The sequence below is a fragment of the Choloepus didactylus genome, chromosome 21 (assembly GCF_015220235.1).
Source record: "Choloepus didactylus isolate mChoDid1 chromosome 21, mChoDid1.pri, whole genome shotgun sequence".
In the NCBI taxonomy this organism is placed as follows: Eukaryota; Metazoa; Chordata; class Mammalia; order Pilosa; family Megalonychidae; genus Choloepus; species Choloepus didactylus.
Window position 1 is genome coordinate 19,551,910 of NC_051327.1, and position 24,026 is coordinate 19,575,935.

Consider the following 24,026-nt stretch of genomic DNA (forward strand, 5'->3'; position numbering starts at 1 on the left):
TAGTGTCTTCTTAATATCCTTTTTCTCTTTAGCCATCTCATCAAAATTATTTAGATTTTGTTTGGCCATATTTGATTATTTGTTCCAAATTCTGTATTTCCTCAGACTTTTAAATTTGATCATTTGGTTTGGCTGTATCTTCCCATTTCTTAATGTGTCTTGTAAATTTTTCTGGTTTCTGGGTGTCTGATTACCTTGATAACATTATTTTGAAAGTTGGTTTCCTTCTCATCTAAGATTTTTTGTTGACTGGGTTCATGTTGAAGGTTTCCTTTGACCCTTGGTTCATCAGTATTTCCAAGCCAAACCAGGGCCACCATCCCATGCAGGGGGTGCAGACCTGTTCCAAAGGGCCTTAGAGAGAGTGTCAGGCAAGCAGCTTCCCAGACTGCACTTTCCCAGCCTTCCCAGCAAACGGTGCTCTTCAGTGACCTATTCCCCAAACCCCTACAAAGATAAGTTTGTTTTTTTTTTAATTGCTCTGACCCCTCTGTTTCTACAGTGAGCAGGAATAAATGCCCCCATGGTGCTGTGAGTGCTGTCCTATTTCACCAGCCAATAGTTGGGTCAAAACTGTTCCATGTCTCCCTCTTTTCCCAAGTGGAGGACTTCCCTGTCTTGCCCAGACTGCTGCAGCCCACAAGGCAAGACCCAGGTGTGCTTGTGGCTGTCAGCCTCAGGGGTCGGGGAAGGGCACCTGGGGCTGCAGTGCAGCTCAGTCACTCACTGCAGCTTCTCTGTTTGTGGAAATATTGGGGGTGCAAGTGCTCTGGGCTCCTATACAGACATGTTCAAAGCTGTGAGACCCAGAGGGTCACCCCCTCTGGCCAGCACCCGGAACAGGGCTGTGCTACATCCCCCACTTTTCCCAAGGGGAGGGTTCCTTGTTTCTCCCAGTCCACTGCAGCCAGCTGGATGAAAGCCAGATACGCTTGGATCTGCTGACCTTGGGGGTGGGGGACAGGTGCCAGGCACCCTGGTGCAGATCAGTTCCTCACCATAGTCTATCAGTTTGTGGAACCAATTGAGCAAGTGACTCCCAAGCTTCCATGTGGAAAGGCTCTAGGCTATGGACGGAGAAGGTTAACTTCACCAGCTAACTTCAAGAGTTTGCCCAGGACCTTGCTGCATCTGCTGGCCTCGGGGGTAGGAGATGGCCACAGGAACTGTGATGGAGATTAGTTCTTGCTGCAGTCTCCCAGGCCATGGGATTAATGGAGCCACAAGCCTCTGAGCTCCCGAATGAAAAGGCTGTAGGCTGCAGGACCAAAAGGGCCAACTTTGGAGGTCTTCCATTGGAGCAGGACTACTCGGCGTCTTGCCAGTTGGCGAGAACCAAGCCGTCTCTCAGCAGCCAGATTCAGGTGCCGTGGCTGAGTTCACTTACCTCAATTTCCCATTGTTTTTCTGTTTTTATGTCCATCTCTTCCTTAAATGCTGCAGTGGTCGCTTCCTGGTCTTCCGAGCCCCAGAACTGCTGCCTGGTCCTTAGGCGCTTCTGGTAGAGGAGTGAGTTCTGCCTGTCCTTATTCTACCTTCTTCCCGGAAGTCTCTGCATATATCAACACTTTTTTTTTTTTAAAGTCTTTTATCTATTTGTTTATAAAGACAGACCTGATTCAAATCTGGCAAAATGTTAAGATGTGATATTAATGTGATATTAATATTAAGATATGATATTAATGTTGGGTACACTAGGGGGTGAAAAAAGAAGACACATAGCAATGGAAGACTAGTCTTTCAGTAATTTGTCCCATGAAAGAAAGGGAGCCTGACAGAGTTGTAGTTATAGGAAGAGGTAATGGAAGGAGGGCTTTTTTTAATGGAGCAGTTGTGATCATGTTTATATACTGAAAAGAAAGAACTCAGTGGAAGAATAAGGTAAAAGTATTGCTTTAGTTTGCCTAAGCTGCTATCACAAACACCATACAATGGGTTGTCTTGCACAATGGGAATTTATTGGCTCCCCATTGTGAGGCTAGGAGAAGTCCAGAATCTAGATATTGGCAAGGCTTGCTTTCTCTCTGAAGACTGTAGCATTCTGGTGCTGGCTGTGGGCAATTCTTGGGTTCCTTGGCTTTCCCATCACATGGTGATGTCCTTTCCTTTCTTTTCCATGTTCCCACTGACTTCCTGCTTCTGGCTCTTCCCTGTGGCTTTTTCTTTATAAGGCCTCTAGTAATCCAAATTAATGCCCACCCTTATTTAGTTGGGCCCGACTTAGGTAAAAATAACATCTTCAAGAACTTCTACTTACAATGGGTTTACAGCCACAGGAATGAAGATTAAGAACATGTCTAAATTGGGGTCTATAACTCAGTCTACCACAGGTGGTGAAAAAAATGAATGGGACACAATCTAAAAGGTACAGAAGGAGGTAACATTTAGGGTACAGCTGTCATGTCACGTCCTCTCTTAAATGGGTAGACATATTTTCTGGTAAGGGGGTTTAATGGTGAGATAGCTTCTCTGAAAAGTAAGAGGTGCTGCCTGACTCCCCTCTCCCCCATCTCAGGAAGTGAAGGGAGAAAAATGAGGTGAGCTACCAAAAGTAGCTTTGGGGAATGAGAGAGATAAAAGGGAGAAAAATGAGGCGAGCTACCAAAAGTAGCTTTGGGGAATGAGAGAGATATCTAATTGGAAACACACAAAAGGACTGCAACATTTCCAGCCTCCCTAGAATTGAAATCCACAAATTCTAGAGACAGTGGTTCATACATTCATGTAAAAAATATTTATTGACTTATTTACTAGCTATTTTGTTTAATTCCAGCATTACATGGCAGCTAATAATCCTATTGTCTGAGTTTTTTTGTTTTGATTTAAAATTTTTAAAAATCAAATTCATAATTAATATATAATATTATATGGTTTATATATAAAATATTTTATATAAATATAATATGGTACAATTTACATACAATGAAACGTACTTATTTCAAATGTATAGGTCAGTGCATTTTGATAAATGTGTACATTCATGTAACTGCCACCACAATCAAGATTTAGAGCATTTCCCCAGCCCTAGAAGTCCCTTGTGCCCCTTCCCACTTCCCCCCACCCCACCACCAGCCTCAGGGAAACACTGATTTGCTTTCTGGCGGTATATATTAGTTTGTGCAATCAGCATTGCACACAAATGGAATCATACAATATGCACTCTTGTATTGGCTTCTTTCACTCAGTTGAATGTTTTTGTGATTCCTCTTTATTAATGTTTCAGTAGTTTTTCCTCTTTTATTGCTGAATGGTATCTGCTTGTATGATGTACCACAGTTTATCTCTTGATGAATGTTTGGATTGTTTCCAGGTTTTGGCTATTGTGAATAAACCTGGTTTGAACATTTGTGTAGAAGACTTTTGTAGGCAAATATTTTCATTTCCTTTGGGTAAACACCTGTGTGTGAAACTGCTGGGTTTAAAAATTTATTAATACTTATTAATAAATAAATATTTATTCATTTTAAATATTTATTTTTAGAAGAGTTTTAGATTTGCAGAGCAATCGAGCAGATAGTATAGAGAGTTCCCATATCTGTTCCCTCCCCACCACCAGTATCCCCCATTATTAACATCTTACATTAGCACAGTACATTAGTTACAATTAGTGAACCAATGTCGGTATGCTGTTATTAACTAATGTCCATAGTTTATTCAGATTTCCTTAATTTTCATCTAATGCCCTTTTCTGTTCTAGGATCCCATCCAGGACACCATAGTACATTCGCTGTGTCTCCTTGGGCTCCTCTTGGCTGTACAGTTTCTCAGACTTCCTTTGTTTTTGATGACCTTGAGAATTTTGAGCAGTACTCATCAGCTATAGTGTAGGACCTCCCTGTCTTGGAAATATTCTGATGTGTCTCTCATGGTTAGACTGGGGTGATGGGTTTGGGGCTGGAATTACAGAGGCAAAGTTCCATCATCATCATGTACTATCAAGAGTACATACTGTGAACGTGACATATGACTGTTGAGGTTGACTGTGATCTCCTGGCTGAAGTGGTGTTTGTCAGGTTTCTCCAATGTAAAGTTACTCCTCCCCGCCCCTGTTTCCAAGCTGTACTGTTTGGAAGGAAGTCACTACGTGCAGCCCACATTTAAGGGGTGTGGAATTTTGCTCCTCATCATCTGAGTTTTTATGAAACAGAAAATGACTCTGCTCTGTGTTCCTTCCAGAAGTTAGTGCCAGGAAAAGTGTGTCTCTTCTGGGCCTGCTGGTGCACTTCCACTTATCAGGAAACGGGGGACTAAATAACATTATCAAGCTGAGAACAAATGTGTGGTTGATTTGCAGACAGTCCCTCTCCCAGCTTCCTGATAACATTTTCTCTTCCTTCCATCGTTTTTCTAACTCTTTATTGTAATTGCCCCAAATTATATATGTGCTCATTGTATTATGACAACCTCAAACCCTAAGCAGAGTAGGAATTACAAGTCGGTCATCATGCACCCAGGCTGGACTCACCTTGTTACCTTCCCTTGTCACCTTCCTTCACATCCTTACTTTGTTGCCTGGGGTTTCCGCAGGAAGGTCACAGACAAGATGCTGCCTCAGGGCATCTCTGCAATCCAGATCCGAACAGCAGCCCCAGGGAAGGGCAGTCTGGGTGAGTGGGGCCGGGATATGCCTGCGAGGGGAACAGACTTCATGGGGAGGTTGTCACCCTCGCCTGGGACTGTGGCCTCTCTCTGGCAGGGCAGTTCAAATCACGGTGGTGGTTCCGAGTGTGGGCAATGAAACCAGCCTGCGGGGGCTTCAGATGCTCTCTCTGCCAGTCCCTAGACCTGATCATGGGTAAATTACTTGCAAGTCCTCAGTGGCTCCGTGTTCCCACTTGTAAAATGGAGATAATAATTGCACTGCATGGGTTTTAGAAAAAGAGTAAATGAAATAATACCTGTCAAGCTCATGGCATATTGTTAAGCGATAAATGCCAGCTCTTTCTATGATTTAGCCTGTTCTGTGTTCTGTGTTTCCCCTTCCTTCCTCTAGCCCTGTCCCCGCGGCCCCCCTGCCACCCTGGGCTCCCGGCCTCCAAGCCCTCCGGCTTCTACCACCAAGGCGTGTGGCACTCGCTGTCCTGCTCCGGCCGCTCCTTCCCCACGGCCGACAGCGTCCTGGGCTGCCTGGCTGGCCGCGAGGTCCACATGATGGGGGACTCGACGCTGCGGCAGTGGTGGGAGTACCTGCGCGACACTGTGCCCTGTGAGTGGCTGGGGCGGGGGGAGTGGATTAGGACCCCTGGCGCCTCATAAAGGAAGAGGTAAAGAGGGAGGACTTGAAGGTTGACGCCTATGTTTGCGTTGGGGGCTGGAGCCAACGCTGATGCTTTTTGCAGCTCAAGAGAGCAGAAGAGCCAGACCTGGGGAGGCTGTAGATGATACCATCCAGCTGCATTTAGTGAGCCAGAAGTTATGGAATGAGCTCAGGGGACAGCGTAAAGACGTTCCAAATAACAAGATTTTTGACCATACAAAAACAAAATCCCCATTTAGTCTCCAAATAAAAGTCTCCTGTTAAATAAGATTAAAATGCGAAGGAAAGAAAGTTCAAACTTTTGTCCCCATCCCTTCCCCAACTTATTTTACAGGACATGCCACTGGGTCTTGACCAGCAACTTGGTAGAGATGGGGTTTCCTTAGTGGCTAAAACCTGAGTGACTTCTGCTGACTAGTGTCATTTCCTCGGCCCCTCCGAAGTTCAATTTTCCATGTGTACCATTTTTCTAAATAGTCAATAATAATGGAAAACATAAGACCTTACAGAACTTGTGGGCAATCCCCCATTTGGAAAACAAATGCAAACCCTTAGCATCCATAACAGTTATTTTAAGTAAAATTATGTTCCAAGCAGCCAGGACCTAGTATAAAGATATAACTAAGTCTTGGAGATAATGGAGTAGGAAAGTACGAAAGGAAAGCTAGATAGAATGCTTGTCAGATTGGGCCTACTGTTCAGGGACTGTGATTTCTGAATGTAAGCTCAGCTGTAAAAATACCAGGAGGCTTTGTAGCACTTGCTTCCTGTTTTCTTGGGGAAAGTCCACCTAAGCATGTTATCTCCAATCTCGGATAGGAAATTCAGATACATTCCTGTCTTCCTGCAAAGCTTAGAAATTTGTCATGTTGTCACCCGCAGTTATTAGGTATAATTCAAGGTAACCCCTTTATTTTAAACTGTTTAATGAGGTATCATTGACAAGCAATAAACCACACATTAAAGTGTACAATTTTGATAAGTTATGCATTGAAACACAACAGATACGTTTAAATCCACAAGTTTATAATGATAACATTTTGGAGAATTTTAGGCAGCTAACTCGATATTTTAAAAACTAATAAGTGAAGGGAAAGAAGTACGGCTTTATCCTGTGTTTCCTGTAAAATCAAATGGTTGGTGAGGGGAAATTTCTCTTTATAAAAAGATACCAGCTAATAAAGAGAGAAAGAATGATAACATTAGAATATCACCATTTTGCAACCTCTAGTGAATTAATAGATCTGGACAGTAATCATCAGTGGCTGCTCATATCACCAAAAGGAGAAATATTCAGATATTGTGGGTTCCTGATGGAAACACACAATCATCACCTAAGAAGCACTATCCCCCAAAATGGAATCTGAACTTGATCAAGCCTCGAGATCTAAGTACCAATTCATAGGAAATACATAGAATGGAAAAAAATGTTAAATACCACTGATCTTAAACCAGACCATGGGAAACTCTACTGGTTTCTTCAACTAATAATTTCAATTAAAAAAAAAAAAAAGAGGTGGGGAGCTGATGTACTAAAAAGACTTAAGAGACATAGCCACCAATTACAATGCGTGAACAATATATTATTTGAGTAAACAGTAAAATAACTTTGTAAATACTTTTTACCCTTAGAGTATATCCCCTAAGTCTGTCCAAAGGACTGTGTTTGAAAGCTGTTTGAAATACAGCCTTTCTGTGGTTGTTATCATCTTGATAAATATTTCTTTTATTCCTTTTGTTTCCAATTTCAGGGATTGCACTTTTTAAATTTAAGTTTTGAGTAGGTATTGCATGTACATGAATCAAAAGACAAAAATTTACAGAAAACCAAACCCCATTCCTCTTCCATGTATAGGTAACTCTTATCTATCGGATACTGTTTTTTTTGCAAGTACAAGCCTGTAAGTGTGTGTGCCTGTTTATATATGTATGTGTATATGTGTATATGAACACTATGTGTATTATAATTTTATTTAAACTTTTATTTTTAAAATATAACAAAACAGAGAAAATACATAGTTTAACAAATTGTTACTAAAATGATCACCCAGGGGACTCCCCACCTGGCATAAGAAATAAAGCAAGACTCTCACTCTTCTAGAGTAAAGCCACATCTCTCCCTATTATAACTCCCCCCTCTTCCAGAGGTACCCATTCTTCTAACTTTTTAATCTAAGTTGTCAAATATATATGTTGTTTATAGTATTCTCTTATTATCCTTTTGATGTCTGCAGTCTGTAGTGATATCTCCTATTTCAATCCTGGTATTGGAAATTTTTTCTTTTATTTTCTGTTTGATTCTTCTATATTTTCAATCTGATGTTCTTAGACGTGGATATATATTTTTTTTAAATTCTACTCTGGCTTTGTTGGGCTCTTTCAATCAGTGGATTGGTGCCTTCCATTATGTCTTTCATCATTTCTGGGAATTCTCAGTCATTATTTCTTCAAATATTAACTCTTTCTGTTCTTTCTCTTTTTTCCTCTTGGACTCCAATTAAACATGCTATATTTTTCTCACTCTATCCTCTAAATATCTTACCATTTCTTCTATGCTTCCCATTTTTTGGGGGGAGGGGGTCTCTTAATTTATTCTGGATTTTTCTTTCCAATTTATCTATCAGTTCTCTAATTTTCTCTTTAGCAGTGGCCAATCTGCTCTTTAACATAACTTTGGTCTTAAATTTTAATTATTGTATTTTAAAATCATAATTTATAGTTGATTCTTTTTTATATAGGAAATGCCATTTTTTGGAATTTATGGTTCATTGCTAAGATTTTTAAATTAGGCTTTATTTTCTTAAACATAGTAAGCATAGTTGTTTATATCAACTGTGTCTGATAATTCCAATATATGAAGTCCCTGTGTCTTTGTTTCTGTTGTCATTTTTTCTATTGCCTCTGGCTTGTTTTGTCTTGCCTTATCATATGCCATGTGATATACTTGATGATTGTTTTCTGGACATTTTATTTGAAAATTACTTTTAGAGTAATGTTATCATACTCCAAAGAAGATTTTTTATTCAGTCATACACCTAAGAGTGCTTACAGTCCAGAAACAAGATTTTAAGTTTTGTCAATAACCTAGATAATCCTTGGGAGTACAGTCCACCCCAAAACCCAGAGTAAAGTTCTTCAGTTTCCAGCCCAGTACAAGAAATGTTGCACTGGGGTGTCTCCCTTTGGCGGATGCTAAACTCCAACTTCCTTTGCTCCAGCTGATGAAGCTTTCCAGTTAACTACCATGAATTGGTAAATAATCCTATGTCAGCCTCCAGGGTCCCAGGCAAGAGCAGAATGTGTTTCACTAAAGTCTTCTCCCCTAGTTGCCAAAAGACTTTGACCCATGTTCCCTTTACCTCTTGAGAATGGCAAAGCGGAACTTCATTTAACTGCTGTCTTTACCCACAAACACCCCCACTTCAGAAGTCACTGTAATCTATTTCTTTGGGCTCTAACCCTTTCCTGTTCTAACCTGATAATTCTTCACTATCGTATAATATCTTTGATAGTTAAAATTTTTTTTTTTCTTTTGCCATTTATGGTAGTCTTCATCAGGGTAGTTGGACCAAATCCCATGGTCTATCATTATCAGAAAGTAACATATTACATAGTGTGTTGCATGCCTTTTTTCCCACTTACTATATCTATTTGAGACATGTCTCTTTGTCAGTACAGAGAAGTCATCATCATTCTTTTTTATGGCTGTACAGACTAGTACAAATATCCCTTATTTCTGGATACCGGGTCTTTTTCAAATTTTTGCTCTTACAAACAATGCCACAGTGAATACAGTATTTGGTATGTTTTCAAGTGATCCCATAGGATAAAGTTCTAGTAGTTGTAGGTGTCAAATCCTAAATATAAATGTAAATTCACTTTATATTGCCAAAATTTTCCCATTCTATACTTTCAGCAGCAATGAATGAGGGTATCTGTTTCCTCAACAGCTTCAACAGACTGTGTTGTGTCAAGTTTGTATTTTTCTCTCAATTAAATAGGTGAGAAATCCAACTCATTAAAATATGAACACTTTCTTTTATTGACTTTCATATCACCACTTGCACCTGGTTTCCTCTTATTTCTCTGGTCTTCCTGATTAGTCTTCTGCTCCTCTAGTCTCCAGCCTCTAAATAAGGAAGTACTTCAAAGTTATCTTTGGGCCCTCTTTTCTTCTCCCTCCTTGTGATATTCCTGAGTGATCATTCCCATTTCTATGGCTCTGATACTATCCATAATAACAATGAATCCCACATTTATCTTTCTGGCCCGGACCTCTCTTCTGAACTCCAGCTGCCAACTTGATATCTCCATGTGGATCCTTTCAAGCATCCAAAAATTCAATATAGCATTCATCTCTGGATCACCCTCCTCCTTCCCCATCACTGAAATACCATCTAGACTCCCTAAAACATAGTAAGTACAGTTATCTCCCAATGGCTTACACCAGAAATCTGGGACTTGTTAGCACATCTTCTTCGATGCCAAAATCCAATTAATCACCTAGTCCTGCCCACTCTACATCAAAAATATCTGGAACTCACTGTCTTCTCTTTGTCTCTACTTCTCTCCATCCATAACCATTGTCAAATCTACTGTAAAGTCCTTTACACTGGGCTGCCCGTTTTACTTCTTCACCCCAGGCTTCCACAAAGCAGCAAGCATGAGCTTTTTAAAATGTAAATCAGACCATGTTACTCACTTGCAATAAATCCCCATTTTCCTTAAGATCAAACCCAAAATCATTCACATGATCTACAAGGTCCTGCATGGCCTGACCCTGCCTACATATCTAACCTCATCTCATGACGTTCAAAATGTTCCTGGGAGCACTAACCTTTTTTCACTTCCACAAAATTGGCAACCTCTTTTCTCAGGAAACATACCCGAGGAAACACCATCCTCTCCCAAGAATCTGTAAACTCCACGTATATAAAAGTGCCCAGCACAGTGCCTGTGAGATAGATGGCACCCGATTTGTACTTGGGGGATTCTGTCAGATGAATGTAGCTGAGAGGTATTAAAAGCCTAAACTAAAAGTTGGATGCAAGAGTTAGATTTAGGACACCTTAAAATGAAGAATGGATAGGATTTAGTGAATGGCTCGACTCTAGATTAAGACAGCAGATATGACTAAGGGCTTCTCCCCAGGAGAGCTGAGAAGAAGAAGATAAAATGTTGGATAGTCATCAACAGTGATCGCTGATGGGTGGGGTGGTAGGAAAGTTTAGGAAGTAGGGAGCAAGATCTGCACAGAGATGATAAAGGTTCATTTTATATATATTGAGTTCAAGGCAATGGTAGAACATCTGAGAGAAAATGTTGATTGGGTACATGAAGTGTGGGATTGAAGTTGAGATAAGAAATCATGGCTAGAAGGAGAGATTTGGAAGTCATCTTAGACAAAAATTGAAGAGGTAAAAGCGACTGGGTTCCCCACGAGGGAGATGGCTAAGAAAAATGGATGTTAGTGATAGAATTTTAGGAAATACTTTCATTTCAGAGTGCTAGGAAAATATGGGGCAAATAATTGAGCAAAGATGATCAGAGAAGTAGAAAAAGACGGAATAATGTAATGTTACAGAAGTCAAGAAAGATTTTCAAGAACAGGTTAAGTAGCACAGGGAAGTCAAATGCCATGGAAGGAGAAAAGCAAACGAAAAAGAGTTTGGATTGATACTAGTGAGGTCTTTGGCAACCTCCTAAACTTGGGGGAGCAGCATTAGGGTTTAGGGACAGAATGGTTATATCCTGGGAAACAAGTTGGGGGCTGGAACTTTTATTTGTTTAAGAGGATGGTGTGTAGCCAGATAGTAACCCCAGCCCTTCCCTCTCGTCCCCCTGACAGCCCTGAAACCGGTGGATCTACATGTCACTTATCAGACTGGGCCCCTGATGGCGGTGGACACCTCTCGGAGCATCGTGCTGCACTGGAGAGCCCACGGCTGGCCCCTGCGCTCCCTCCGCACCCCAGTGGCCTCCCTGCACTCCGTGGCCCAGGAGCTGGGGGGCCTGGCCGGAGGCCCCCACACTGTCGTGGTGCTGGGCCTGGGCGCCCACTTCACCACCTTCCCTCCATCCATCTTTGTCCGACGGCTGACGGGGATCCGGGAAGCCGTGGCTGCACTGCTGGCCCGGGAACCCCTCACACTCGTGGTCATCAAACTGGCCAACACAGGCTACAAGTCTGTGTATGGCAGTGACTGGTTCACCCTCCAGCTGAACCGGCTCCTCCGAGCTGCCTTTGCTGACCTCCGCGTGGCCTGGGTGGACGCCTGGGAGATGACCTCCAGCCTGGCCCTGCCAGACAACATCCACCCAGGACGGCTCATCGTCCGCAACGAGGTGGACTTGCTGCTCTCCTTCATCTGCCCCACCTGAGTGCCTCTGTGGGTCCTGGGGCTGTGTGGGTGGCAGGGAGGACCTAGGGCTTGGGACATAGCAATCAAGAGAACCACGGCCACGATGGGGCCTTGAACTAACAATGATTCAGAAGAGAGTTGTTAACCCAACACTTACCACCTAGGGTTAATCATAGTTAACATCTTGGTAACCATTCTTTCATACAGCTCTCTACACACACAGAGACATGTACAATTTTACATGCCTTCTTGTTCATTCTGTTTTAATTTAAATTTTTCATAAGATCATTGTTGATTCACATGCAATTGAAAGAAATAAAAGAGAGTGATCCAAGTACTATTTAGGTAGTTTCTCCCAGTGGTAACATCTTGGTTAACCATAGTACAATATCACAACCTGAATACAATCTACCAATCTTATTCAGCTTTCTCCATTTTATTTGTACTCATTTGTGTGTGTATTTAGTTTTACACAGTTTTATCACGTGTATATGTTGTATTTAATTCTTTAGCATCTGTTTTGTAGCCTTGCAGAGGAAAGAAGACAAGCCTCAAGGGATTATCCAAAGTGGGATGTCTAATAGGAGAGCCCTGGCTTCATTTGGAGACTCAAAGGACTACACCCTCAGGCTAAGGGTGATCCAGAAGTACAGCCCCTCACCCAGGGGAGCACAAGGAAATCTACCTGTTGGGAAACTTAGTATGTGAAAGAAGGAGGGAAAGTGTCCATAAGACTTTATAGCCAAAGTCCTTCCTCATGCTGTGTTTGCACTTGGGTGGCTCAAAAATTTCTGGTTAAAATTTAACTTAACTGGTACCTCCAGTCACCTGACAGAAGTAAATACATATAATTTCTGGATAAATCCACATTTATACCAGCTCTCAAAGAATTTTCCACAGAAAACATTACAAAGGAAAAGAAGTGCTCACATTCACAAATCACGGAACACACCAGCAACAAGACATCAAACATGACAAACAGCAGAAACAGCAGTCAGCAGAGCCAAACCCACAAAAACTTGACATGGGAAAAACTAGAAAAATATAAAATACTATTAATATATCGTAATAAGAAACAGGCTTGCTGCAAAGGAGAAGCTAGGCCTCCCTATAATTGTGCCTAAGAGCCTCCTCCCGAATGCCTCTTTGTTGCTCAGATGTGACCCTCTCTCTCCAGCTATCATGGGATGGAGAACATCTTCTTGACCGAAAGGGGGACGTGAAAGGAAATGAAATAAGCTTCAGTAGCAGAGAGATTCCAAAAGGAGCTGAGAGGTCACTCTGGTGGGCACTCTTACGCACACTTTAGACAACCCTTTTTAGGTTCTAAAGAATTGGGGTAGCTGGTGGTGGTAGATACCTGAAACTATCAAACTACAACCCAGAACCCATGAATCTCGAAGACAGTTGTATAAAAATGTGGCTTATGAGGGGGGACAGTGGGATTGAGGGGGCCATAGGGATCACACTCCCATTTGTCTAGTTTGTGGATGGATGAGTGGAAAGGTGGGGGAAGGAAACAAACAAACAAACAGACAGACAAGGGCGCCCAGTGTTCTTTTTTACTTTAGTTGCTCCTTTTCACTTTAGTTATTATTCTGGTTATTTTTGTGTGTGTGGTAATGAGGGTGTCGGGGATTGATTTTGGTAATGAATGTACAACTATGTAATGGTACTGTGAACAATCGAAAGTACGATTTGTTTTGTATGACTGCGTGGTATGTGAATATATCTCAATAAAATGAATATTAAAAAAAGAACACATCTGAGATAATTAAAAAAATAAGAAACAGGCTTTAAAATATGAATAAAGAGCAAGAATTTTTGAAAAAGAACAAAACAGGACTCCTAAAATGAAAATTATTTCAATTATAATTAAAAATTAAATGAGTAGATTTCTTAAAAATTTTTTATTGTAATAACATATAGTAAACCCAAAATTTCCCTTTTTAGCCACTTTTAAGTGTATAATTCAGTGATATTAATTATATTCACAATACTGTACTACCATTACACACATCCATTACCAATACCTTATAATCATCTCACAGAAAACGCTGCACCCATTAAGTAAAAACTCTCCATTCTCCTTCCCCCAATTGGCCCCTGGTAACCTGTACTCTACTTTCTGTCTCTATAAATTTGCTTATTCTAGGTATTTCATATAAGTGAGATCATACAATATTTGACCTTTTGTGTCTGGCTTGTTTGACTCAATACAATGTCCAAGAGGTTCAACCATGTTGTACCATGTATTAGATTCACTCCTTTCTACAGCTGAATATTCCGTTGTCTGTGTATACCACATTTTGTTTACCCATTATTCTATTGATGGACACTCGGATTACTTTCACCTTTGGCTACTGTGAATGATATTGCTATGTACATTGGTGTACAAATATCTGTTCAGATCCTTGCTTTCAATTCTTTTGGGTATATACCTAGAAATGGGATTGTGGTAATTCTATGTTCAACTTCCTAAGGAACTGCCAAACTGATATCTTCAGTGGCTGCACTGTTTTACCATCCTACCAACAATGTACAAGGGTTCTACCTTCCTGCATTCTTGTCAATACTTGTTATTTTCTGGTTTTTTTAAATAATAGTCATCCTAGTGGGTATGAAGTGGTATTTCATTGTGGTTTTGATTTGTATTTCTCTGATGGCCAATGTTGAACATATTTTCATGTGTTTATTGGCCATTGCTAAATCTTCTTTGGAGAAATGCCTATTCAAGTCTTTTGCCCATTTTTAAATTGGGTTGTTTGTCTTTTTGTTGTTTAGGTGTAGCAATTCTTTTCTAGATTTTAAAAACTTAATAGATATATGATTAGTAAATATTAGCTCCTGTTCCGTAGGTTATCTTTTCACTTTCTTGAGAGTGTCCTTTGACATACAAAAGTTTTTTTATTTTGTTGAAGTCCAATTTCTCTTTTTTCTTTTGTTGCTTGTGCTTTTGGTGTTGTAACTAACAAATAATTGTCAAATCCAAGGTTATGAAGCATTTCCCCTATGATATCTTCTAATAGTTTTAGCTCTTATATTTAGGTCCTTGATCCATTTAGAGTTAATTTTTTACATGTGGTGTGAGGTAGGGGTCCAACTTTTTTTTTTTTTCTTTTGCATGTGGACAGCCAGTATTCCCAGCACTATTTGTTGATGAGACTATTTCTTCCCCATTTTCAGGTGCTTGGCACCCTTGCTGGCAATCTGTTGGCCATAGATGTATGGGTTCATTTCTGGGCACCCAATTCTATTCCATTGGTTTACATAACTATCTCTATGCTAATACCACACTGTTTTGATTACTGTGGCTCTGTAGTAAGTTCTGAAATTGGGAAGCATGAGACCTCCATCTTTGTTCTTTTTCAACATTGATTTGTCTGTTTGGGGCCCCTTGCCATTCTACATTAATTTGAAGATCAGCTTTCCCATTTCTGAAAAAAAAGTCTGCTGAGATTTTGATAGGGATTTTGGAATTGTAGATTGCTTTGTGTAGTATTGACATCTTAACAATAGTAAGTCTTCCTATCCACAAATATGGGATGTCTTGTCATTTATTTAGTCTTCTTCCAATTTTTTCAGAAGTGTTTTGTAGTTTTCAGTATATAAGTTCTTCAACTCCTTACTAAATTTATTCCTAGATATTTTATTCTTTTAGATGCTGTTGTGAATGGAATTGTTTTTTAATTTCCATTTTTGATTGTTCTTTGCTAGTATATAGAAATACAAGTGATTTTCATATGTTAATCTTGTAGCCTGCAACTTTAATGAATTAGTTCATTAGCTGTATTAGTTTTCTTGTGGATATGTTAGGATTTTCTTTATAAAGGATCATGTCATCTGCAAATACAGATAGATTTACTTTCTTTCAAATTTTGATGTTTTTTATTTCTTTTTCTTGCCTAACTGCTCTGGCTAGAACTTCCAGTACAATGTTGAAAAGGAGTGGTGAATGTAGGCATCCTTGTCTTGTTCTTGACCTTAGGGAGAAGGCTTTCGGTCTTTATCCACTGCTACAATGTTATCTGTGGGGTTTTCATATATTCCCACAGCTTTGCTTATCTGGGAATGTCTTAATCTCTCCCTCATTAAAAAAAAAACTTCTTATTTTTAAATACTTTCAAACTTACAGGACAATTACAAAAATAATACGAACCCCCATACAAGAACTCAAAAATACCCTGACACCCCCCAATACCCAGCTCCACCAACTATAACATTTGCTACATTTGCCATATCATTCTACCTACCTACCTATCATCTATTTATCTATCTATCCATTTTCTCAACACTTGAGTGTAGGTTGCGTACATCATGCATATTAATACTGCAATGTATATTTTCCAAGAATGAGGATATTCACTTATGTAACTACCTTAAGAGCAGCTATCAAATTTAAGAAAATTAGCATTAAGTCTACAGTCTATACTCTCATTTTTTCATGTGTCCCAATAACACCCATTAGAGCCTTTTTTCCTCCCTTGCTAGATCCCATCCAGGTTGGGGTATTGCACTTAATTGTCACTTTAGTTGCTCTTTTTATTTTTAATTGTGGGAAAATATAAACAACATAAACTTTCCCATCTCAACCATTTCCAAGCATATTATCAATGGGATTAATCACCTCACAATATTTTGATACCTGTTCTAGTTTGCTAATGCTGCCTAAATGCAAAACACCAGAAACGGATTGGCTTTTATAAAGGGGGTTTATTTGGTTAAACAGTTACAGTTTTAAGGCCATAAAGTGTCCAAGGTAACACATCAGCAATTGGGTACCTTCATTGGAGGATGGCCAATGGTGTCCGGAAAATCTCTGTTAGCTGGGAAGGCACGTGGCTGGCGTCCGCTCCAAAGTTCTGGTTTCAAAATGGCTTTCTCCCAGGACGTTCCTCTCTAGGCTGCAGTTCCTCAAAAATGCCACTCTTAGTTGCACTTGGGGTATCTGTCCTCTCCCAGCTTCTCTGGAGCAAGAGTCTGCTTTCAATGGCCGTCTTCAAACTGTCTCTCATCTGCAGCTCCTGTGCTTTTTTCAAAGTGTCCCTCTTGGCTGTAGCTCCTCTTCAAAATGTCATTCACAGCTGCACTGAGTTCCCTCTGCCTGTCAGCTCATTTATATGGCTCCACTGACCAAGACCCACCCTGAGTGGGTGGGGCCATGCCTCCATGGAAATTATCTCATCAGAGTTATCACCTATAGGTGGGTGGGGCGCATTTCCATGCAAACAACCTAATCCAAATGTTCCAACTTAATCCCCACTAATATGTCTGCCCTACAAGATTGCATCAAAGATAATGGCATTTGGGGGGACATAATACATTCAAACCGGCACAATACCCTCAACATCTTCCATTGCTAAAACTTTCCCATCTCTTGAAACAGAAACCCTATACTCATTATGCATTAATCCCCATTTCCCTTGCACCCCTGACAACCTGTACTCTAATTTCTGTCTCTATGAGCCTGCAAATTCTCTAATATTTTCTTTGTAGTTACTATGGGGCTTAAATTTAACATCCTCAATCTATTATAATCTCATTTGCTTTGATACCAATTTAACAATGTCAATAATACACACAAACTATGTTCCTATACCCCTCTGTCCCCTCACCTTCATGTTGTTATTGTCACAAATTTTTTGTTTATATATTATGAGACCCAAACCACTGATTTCTCATTACATTTTATGAATTTGCCTTTTAGATCCCATAGGAAGTAAAAAGTGGAGTTACAAACCCAAAACACAATAGTACTGGCATTTATATTTACCCATATCAGTACCCTCACTAGAGATCTTTATTTCCTCCTGCAGCTTTGATCTATTGTCCTTTCCTTTCAACCTGAAGAACTCTTTTTAACATCTCTTGTAGGGCTGGGCTGGTGTTGGTGAAGTTCCCTGGCTTTTGTTAATCTGGGAATGTCTTAATTTCCCCCTCATTTTTTTTTTTTTCCCCCCCCTCATTTTTTAAATTGCCAAATATAGAATTCTTGGTAGGCAATTTTTTTGCTTTCAGTATTTTAAATATATCTTCCTACTGCCTTCTTGCCTCCATGGTTCCTGATGAGAAATTAGCACTTAATATCATTGAGGCTCCCTTTTACATTACACAATTTTTGGCTTTCAGAATTCTCCTTTTATCTTTGGCATTTGGCAGTTTTATCATAATACGCTGTAGTGTAGATCTATTTCTGTTTATCCTATCTGGAATTTGTTGAGCATCTTGGATGTGTATATTCATGTCTTTCATTGGATTTGGGGATTTTCCAGCCATTATTTCTTTGAATATTCTCTCTGCCCCTTACTCTCTTTCTTCTCCTTCTGGGACTCCCACAATGTGTATATTGGTATGCTTGATGGTGTCCCACAGGATCCTCAAGCTCTGTTCACTTTTCTTTATTCTTTCTTCTTTCTGATCCTCAGATTGAAAGATTTCAATTGTCTTATCTTCAAGCTCTCTAATAATTTCTACTGCCAGCACCAATCTGCTGTTGAACTCCTCTACAGAATTTTTAATTTCTGTAACTATGATCTTCAGCTCTGTTTAGTTCCTTTTTGTAATTTCTAACTCTCTATTGATGTTCTCATTGTGTTCTTCTATAGTCTTCCTAATTTCCTTTAGTTCTTTGTCCATGTTTTCCTTTAGCTCTCTGAGCATAGCTAGGACCATTATTTTAAAATCTTTGGCATGTTCCAGGACTGGTCATCCTCATCGATAGCTTCTAATGCTTTAATCTTCTCTTTCGCCTGGGCCATCACTTTCCATTTCTTTGCATATTTTTGTTGAAACCTGGATATTTTGATATTTTAATTTTATTTCTGGAATTTAGACTCTGAGGCATCTGTTCCTTAAGTTTGTATCCAGCTAGTGTTATGACAAAGTTTTCCTTGAATACTAGGAGCTAACAAAAAGAAGGAGGAGGAAGAGGAGGAGGAGGAGGAAGAGGATGGGGAGAAAAATACCTCTCCTCATCTTTAGAGATTGACCTGTGCCAGTGCTCTCCTTCAGGGTTTATCCATACAATGAGTTCAGAGAATAGCTCCAGACCAAAGTATAAAGGCCTCGCTGGTGCTTTCTGTGTCTATGTCTTGTGTTAGGCATGTGCCTATGGCCCTAGGAATCATCCCACTTACACAGATATGCATGTCCCGTGTTGCCTAGGAAACAGTTTCCTCATGGTTCCAGGCACTTTACTGTATGCCCTACAACAAGCAATTCCTCGCCCCAGGTGGCACAACGTGACTGCTCTCCCACAGCATTCTGTAGGAGAGCTCAGTGAGCTGCCTTTTACATGCAGGGCAAGTTCTGGGACAAGGAGTCTCTAACCACCACCAGATTGGGCCAGACATAAGGCTCCTGGTATGCACTCCCTCTGGAACTGGGACCAGGGATCCACACACAGTGAGGGATGCCTAGAGATGATATAAGTCACACAGAAAATTTTTTGAGTTGGGGATGGGGTGAGGCAAGAGGTGAGATAGCAGAATTAAGCAAGAGGAAGATCCCCAAGGACTTTAAATACCATGCTCAGGCTTATGAATTACACTTGCTAAAAATTATTTCAGATATAACTGAACAATTAATTTCCTCCTTAGCTTCTCACCTGGAGTTCAGGCTTTATTCTCTAAAACGGTGTGTATATTTTTAAGGTTGCTCTACTGGAAAATGGAAGTAAAGTGCCTTGGGGAAGGTGTAGCGTTTTCTAATTTGCATAAAGTTGTTTCTTGGATGAGTAGCATGACCAGAGTCCATGCTTTGCAATGTGGACCCTGAGGACAGTACCTGGATATGGCTTCAGGTGAGGTCTTATTTTATATTTGTCAGACCCCAGAAAAAAGAATCTAACATATAGAAGGAATGTCTGATCCAGGGGCCCTGCTGCTTATCTCACAGAAAATAGGTGCCCCATAAACTAAAGAATGAAGGCTGTTCAAGGCTGTTCCAGACACAGTGGTGCCCCAACCCCAAAAGGCAGGTAAAAGCAAGGTCAAATATGTCTATAAGACGAACAACCGAAAAGGCCTGCTCTCCCTAGATAGGTAACGCAGCTGCTTTTCTAAGAAGAATAATGTGCCAAAATCCTAGCAACCTGTCAGCCTAGAAATTGATAGGCACTTGCCCAATCGAGGCACAGGACGCTCTCAGCAGGCACCCTTCTCCCCCAACACCCTTCCCTCCCCATGTGGGTTTTTCCTTTAAAAAATGCTGCTCTCAGATAGAGGGCCGGAGCCATTTTTCCTTTCTTTCTTTTCTGATGGCTCCCACCTGCTTTCTTCTGCTTTCTTCCTCTAATAAACCTTAAACTCTCTACTTAAACCATGACTCGCTGCATTGTGTGGATTCTTGAATGGCTCTGGACCTAACATTTGGTGCTGAAGACCTGGCCCCTCAGGGCAATGGGACAGCCTCCCAGTCAACTCCGTTCCCTAAACTACACAGCCATTCAGGTTTCCATGCATTCAGCGGCTTGAGTCCATCAACTCAGACCACCTTGACACGATGCCGGCACACCCTCACAGCTCTCAAACATCTACAACTAATTCGGCCCTAGGTAGGTAAGTGATGTCTTTCTGCCCAGATCCCTCTTTGGGAGTTTTGTTTGATGTCCCGTGGACATCCTGGCCCACCTGAGTGTGGCGCCCCGGGCCGCTTTAACGTGGCGTCTGGCTTCGTAAGCCTGGGAAACCTGAGCGCTCAATCAAAACTCTCCAGCGCTCCATGAGCATCTTTCCCCATTGCAGGAGTCAAAGTAACCTGGGGGATGCCTTGGGTGAAAGACTGCAGGCATTTCCTGACCCCCAGTGGCAAACCAGGGATGCCTGCTTTGTTGTGGCAGTCGTATGGGTCTGGGCCGTTAGTCTCACTTGAGCAGTGTTTTGGGTGGCCTCTGTAAGTCTCTAAAGGAGCAGGGGGACCGTGGGGGGTCTCATGGGCAATCTCCGTAAGCCTCTGATGAGCAAAATTCCCTATAGGGAAACCGTAAGCCTCTAAAGGAGCAGGGAACCGTGAATCTCCCCACGGGTGATCTCTGTAAGCCTCTGACGAGCATAGCCCCAATTCATGTCAGCCTCAGCCAGGGAAATCGTAAGCCTCTAAAGGAGCAGAGAACTGTGAATCTCTCACAGGCGATCTCCATAAGCCTCTGACGAGCAAAAATTCCCTAACAAACCGCAAGCCTGTCGAATTTCTTAAATAATCATAGGTAATGTACAGTCACTTTTCAATAGCTCCAAAACTGAATTTCCTCCTAAATCTACCCCCTCAGATTTTTAAACTTCAATTAAAAGGGAAGTAGAACCAATACAATTTGGCTGCAGTATCCTTTAGAACAACAAAAACATTGGCCAGGAAATGGCACTTTCACTTGGCAAATTCCTCACTGAACTTAATAATTTTATTTGGCACAACAACAAGTGGTCTGTAGCTATTAATCTTAAGCTTTCTAAACTGTTTGCTCCCGGCTATTCTTATGCTACTCTGTCATCTCCTACCAAATCCTCCTCCTTCACAAAAAAATCCTTCTAAGTCTTCCGCTTTCCTCTCTACAAAAGTTAACCCTGAAAAGCCTTTAAGCAGCTTCTCTTCTTTAACCCTGCAAATCATCCCCCTTGTAACTCTTCTCTAACCGCTTCCACTCCCCTCCCCTCACCATTAACCCCTTCCCCTTCTCGTACCATCACCGCCACCCCCTCCTCACCTCACCCCACCCATGTGCAGCCCACCCGCTGTGCACGCACCCCTCCCCTCATCTCCCGCTTCAGCCTGCCTCTCCCGGGCAGGGGGGTGCAGCACAAACCCGGAGTGTGCAAGCCTGGCATAACCGGAGGATAAATGAATAAGGTGAGAACTCCTCAATTACTGTCGCCTGCTGTTTTACTATCAACAAACCTACCCCATCCCTAAAGTTTAGCCTCTGATTTACAAACACTAAATTTACATCCCAGTAAGCTGCTTCAGTATATAAATAAAATCCTGCTATGCAGTCCCTCCAAAGCCTTATCACAAAAACAATCACTCTCCTTAACTACCTCCAACAAAGAGGATATAAAGTTTCCAAAAATAAAAAACAATTTTTTAAGCCACAAGTCACTTACAAATTTCCCTCTCCCCTAACAAAAGAAAACTTATTTCTCTATTTAATGAGAGATCAGGTGAGCCTAACTATTTAAAACCATGTTTTCAAATGCTCTAATCCATGTCTCCTCAGCTAGACCCTCAGCTCTGTGCTCATCAGCCACCCAGAAATTCTTCCTAGACTACCAGGACTTGAAAGTTCAGGTGGAAACGCCCACCGCAGACAAACACCAAACGCATCTGAGTTAAGGTAGCTTTGCAATTGAGACTTTCCCTGTGCTGGGTAAGTGTGTAATCTTTTATTTATTATGCTCACTTTTCTTTCTTTTGCTTGAATTAGTCTATTGTGTGGAAAAGCTAATTAAGTTGATCCCAGGGTAAATCTGTAAGTTAAAAGAAAAGTTACAGTTTAAAAATATATGTGGAACTTACACCTCTGCTTTAATATCAAGACTTCCAAAGCAATTAAATAAAAGAAATAATAATGTAAATGTTCTAGCCTATCAGTTTTTAAAATTAAAGTCAAAAAGACCTAGTCAAAAGGGTCCTTACAAAAACCTGAAATTGCTGGAAGTACATCAAAAGTAACTAATACAATTAAAAAAAAATCAGCAAAAGTGAAAATTATCAAACCAGTGTTGTAAAATAATATCTCTACTAAGAAATCTGACAATAAGAACTTTAACTCCCTCTCTCGATAAAGATCAGACAGCTAAGGAAATTTATTCTCATATGCCAACTAATGATTTATGTTCTAATGGTAAAAAAAACAGTTATTCCTTCTAATATAAAAGCATATTTAACAGCGTTTCACCCTAAAACACTAAAATACAATTTCCAAATAATAAAAAGTAAAAAGTCTTAGTATAATAACTAAAACAAATGATTCATATCCTCCAAGTCCTATATTGAAAGTTTTGTACTTCAAGACAAGCTAAGCAGTTAAAAGCCATAAATATTTTCAAAAAAGCCAAAAGATTGTTTATTACTGTTTCAAAATACATTAACTAAAATGTTTTAAAATATTTAGCATCATTCTAACACGTTTGATTTTGGTGGTAATAGCATGTTGTATAGAAGGTATAAAGAATATTTTTCTAATTAAGGGGAAAAGGAAAGTAACTTTATCCTAAATGACTGTTTAAGAATGGGGGTTGAAGGCTGGATAGAAAGCCTGGATAGACATGAATGTGAGATAAAGCCAAGATAAATTCAGAAAGTTACAGAAAGTTGTAAAGTGGAAAATTTATTTCTGTAGTCAAGGTTGAAAGATAGGTACAGAAAGCTGTAAAAAGTCTGTAAAAATTATTTTTGTGGTCAAAGTTAAAAAATGGTAAAAACTAGTAATGACACTGCTTAACCACAAAACCTCAAAACTTAAAGAAAAAAAAGTGGTTTTATAAAACAAAATAGCATTAAATATTTTAACCACCACCCAAAGCAGTAATTGATATTCAATATTGTGGGTATGTGCCTAATGATTCACAAAATATAAACATTCCTTACCGTACTGCAAGCTCCTCACATTAAGGTCTCCTGATGTTTTTATTAAGAAAAAGTTTCCTTAAATTATTAAGGTGTTATTTCTTAATAAAAAGTTGTAGAAGTGTTTTTCTGAGTAATCAGTGTAGGATGTAAAAAGTCTCTTTTATCAAAATAACTTCTTGCACTTTATGTTAAGATTATTATGTACTTAATTGTTTATTTAAATTCTTGTATTAAGCACTCTTTACTTTTAAATTATTGTCTGTCCCTATACTCTTATTTGAATGAGAGGTTACTTAATGAAACACAAACTGGCTAAATGATGACCTAATAAGGCTCAGGCCTTTTCTAATAGAAACCATAGGTTTAAAGTGTAACGAACAAACCCATAACACTAGCACAAAGTCCCTTTAACAGCCTTGTTTAGCCAGTAAACAAAACTATGTTTACTCATTTTATATTAAATAAACCTTTGTAAATGTATAAAAATATTATTTGTTTTCTAAGCTATCCATGCCTCAAATAAATATATCCATCAACTACTTAGTAATCACTATAATAAACCTGGAATATATTAAGAAAACTTAGTAGCTTCACCTCAACTTGTCATCAAACCTCAAATATTTAACAGTATTAAATTAGCACACTACATTAAAAAATATATATACATATAATAATAATAAGAGAATACTTTGCCAAGTAATTAATTAAATTAGAAAAACTTCTCCTTGTAATCACAAAGCAAAAGCTTTAACCCATATCCTCCTAATATGTCCCAAACCTACCAAGGAAGCTACCTTAAAGCACATAAAAAGGTGGGCATAAAAAGCAGCCATAAAATGGCA

At 40.0% G+C, this 24,026-nt stretch overlaps 1 protein-coding gene across 4 annotated transcripts in view; it reads left to right on the forward strand.

Moving 5' to 3' along the window:
- LOC119517822 (NXPE family member 3-like) overlaps positions 1–12,825 on the forward strand; it is a 38,651-nt gene extending 25,826 nt beyond the window's left edge. For 2 of the 4 annotated variants that reach the window (XM_037814862.1, XM_037814863.1), the window contains exons 4-6: positions 4,528–4,607; positions 4,994–5,206; positions 11,106–12,825. In XM_037814862.1, coding sequence (XP_037670790.1) covers positions 4,528–4,607; positions 4,994–5,206; positions 11,106–11,638 — 826 coding nt within the window. In that variant the 3' untranslated portion in view covers positions 11,639–12,825. The remainder of the gene's footprint in view (positions 1–4,527; positions 4,608–4,993; positions 5,207–11,105) is intronic. The other 2 variants (XM_037814865.1, XM_037814864.1) reach the window with 2 other exon arrangements.
- Positions 12,826–24,026: the final 11,201 nt, after the last annotated feature.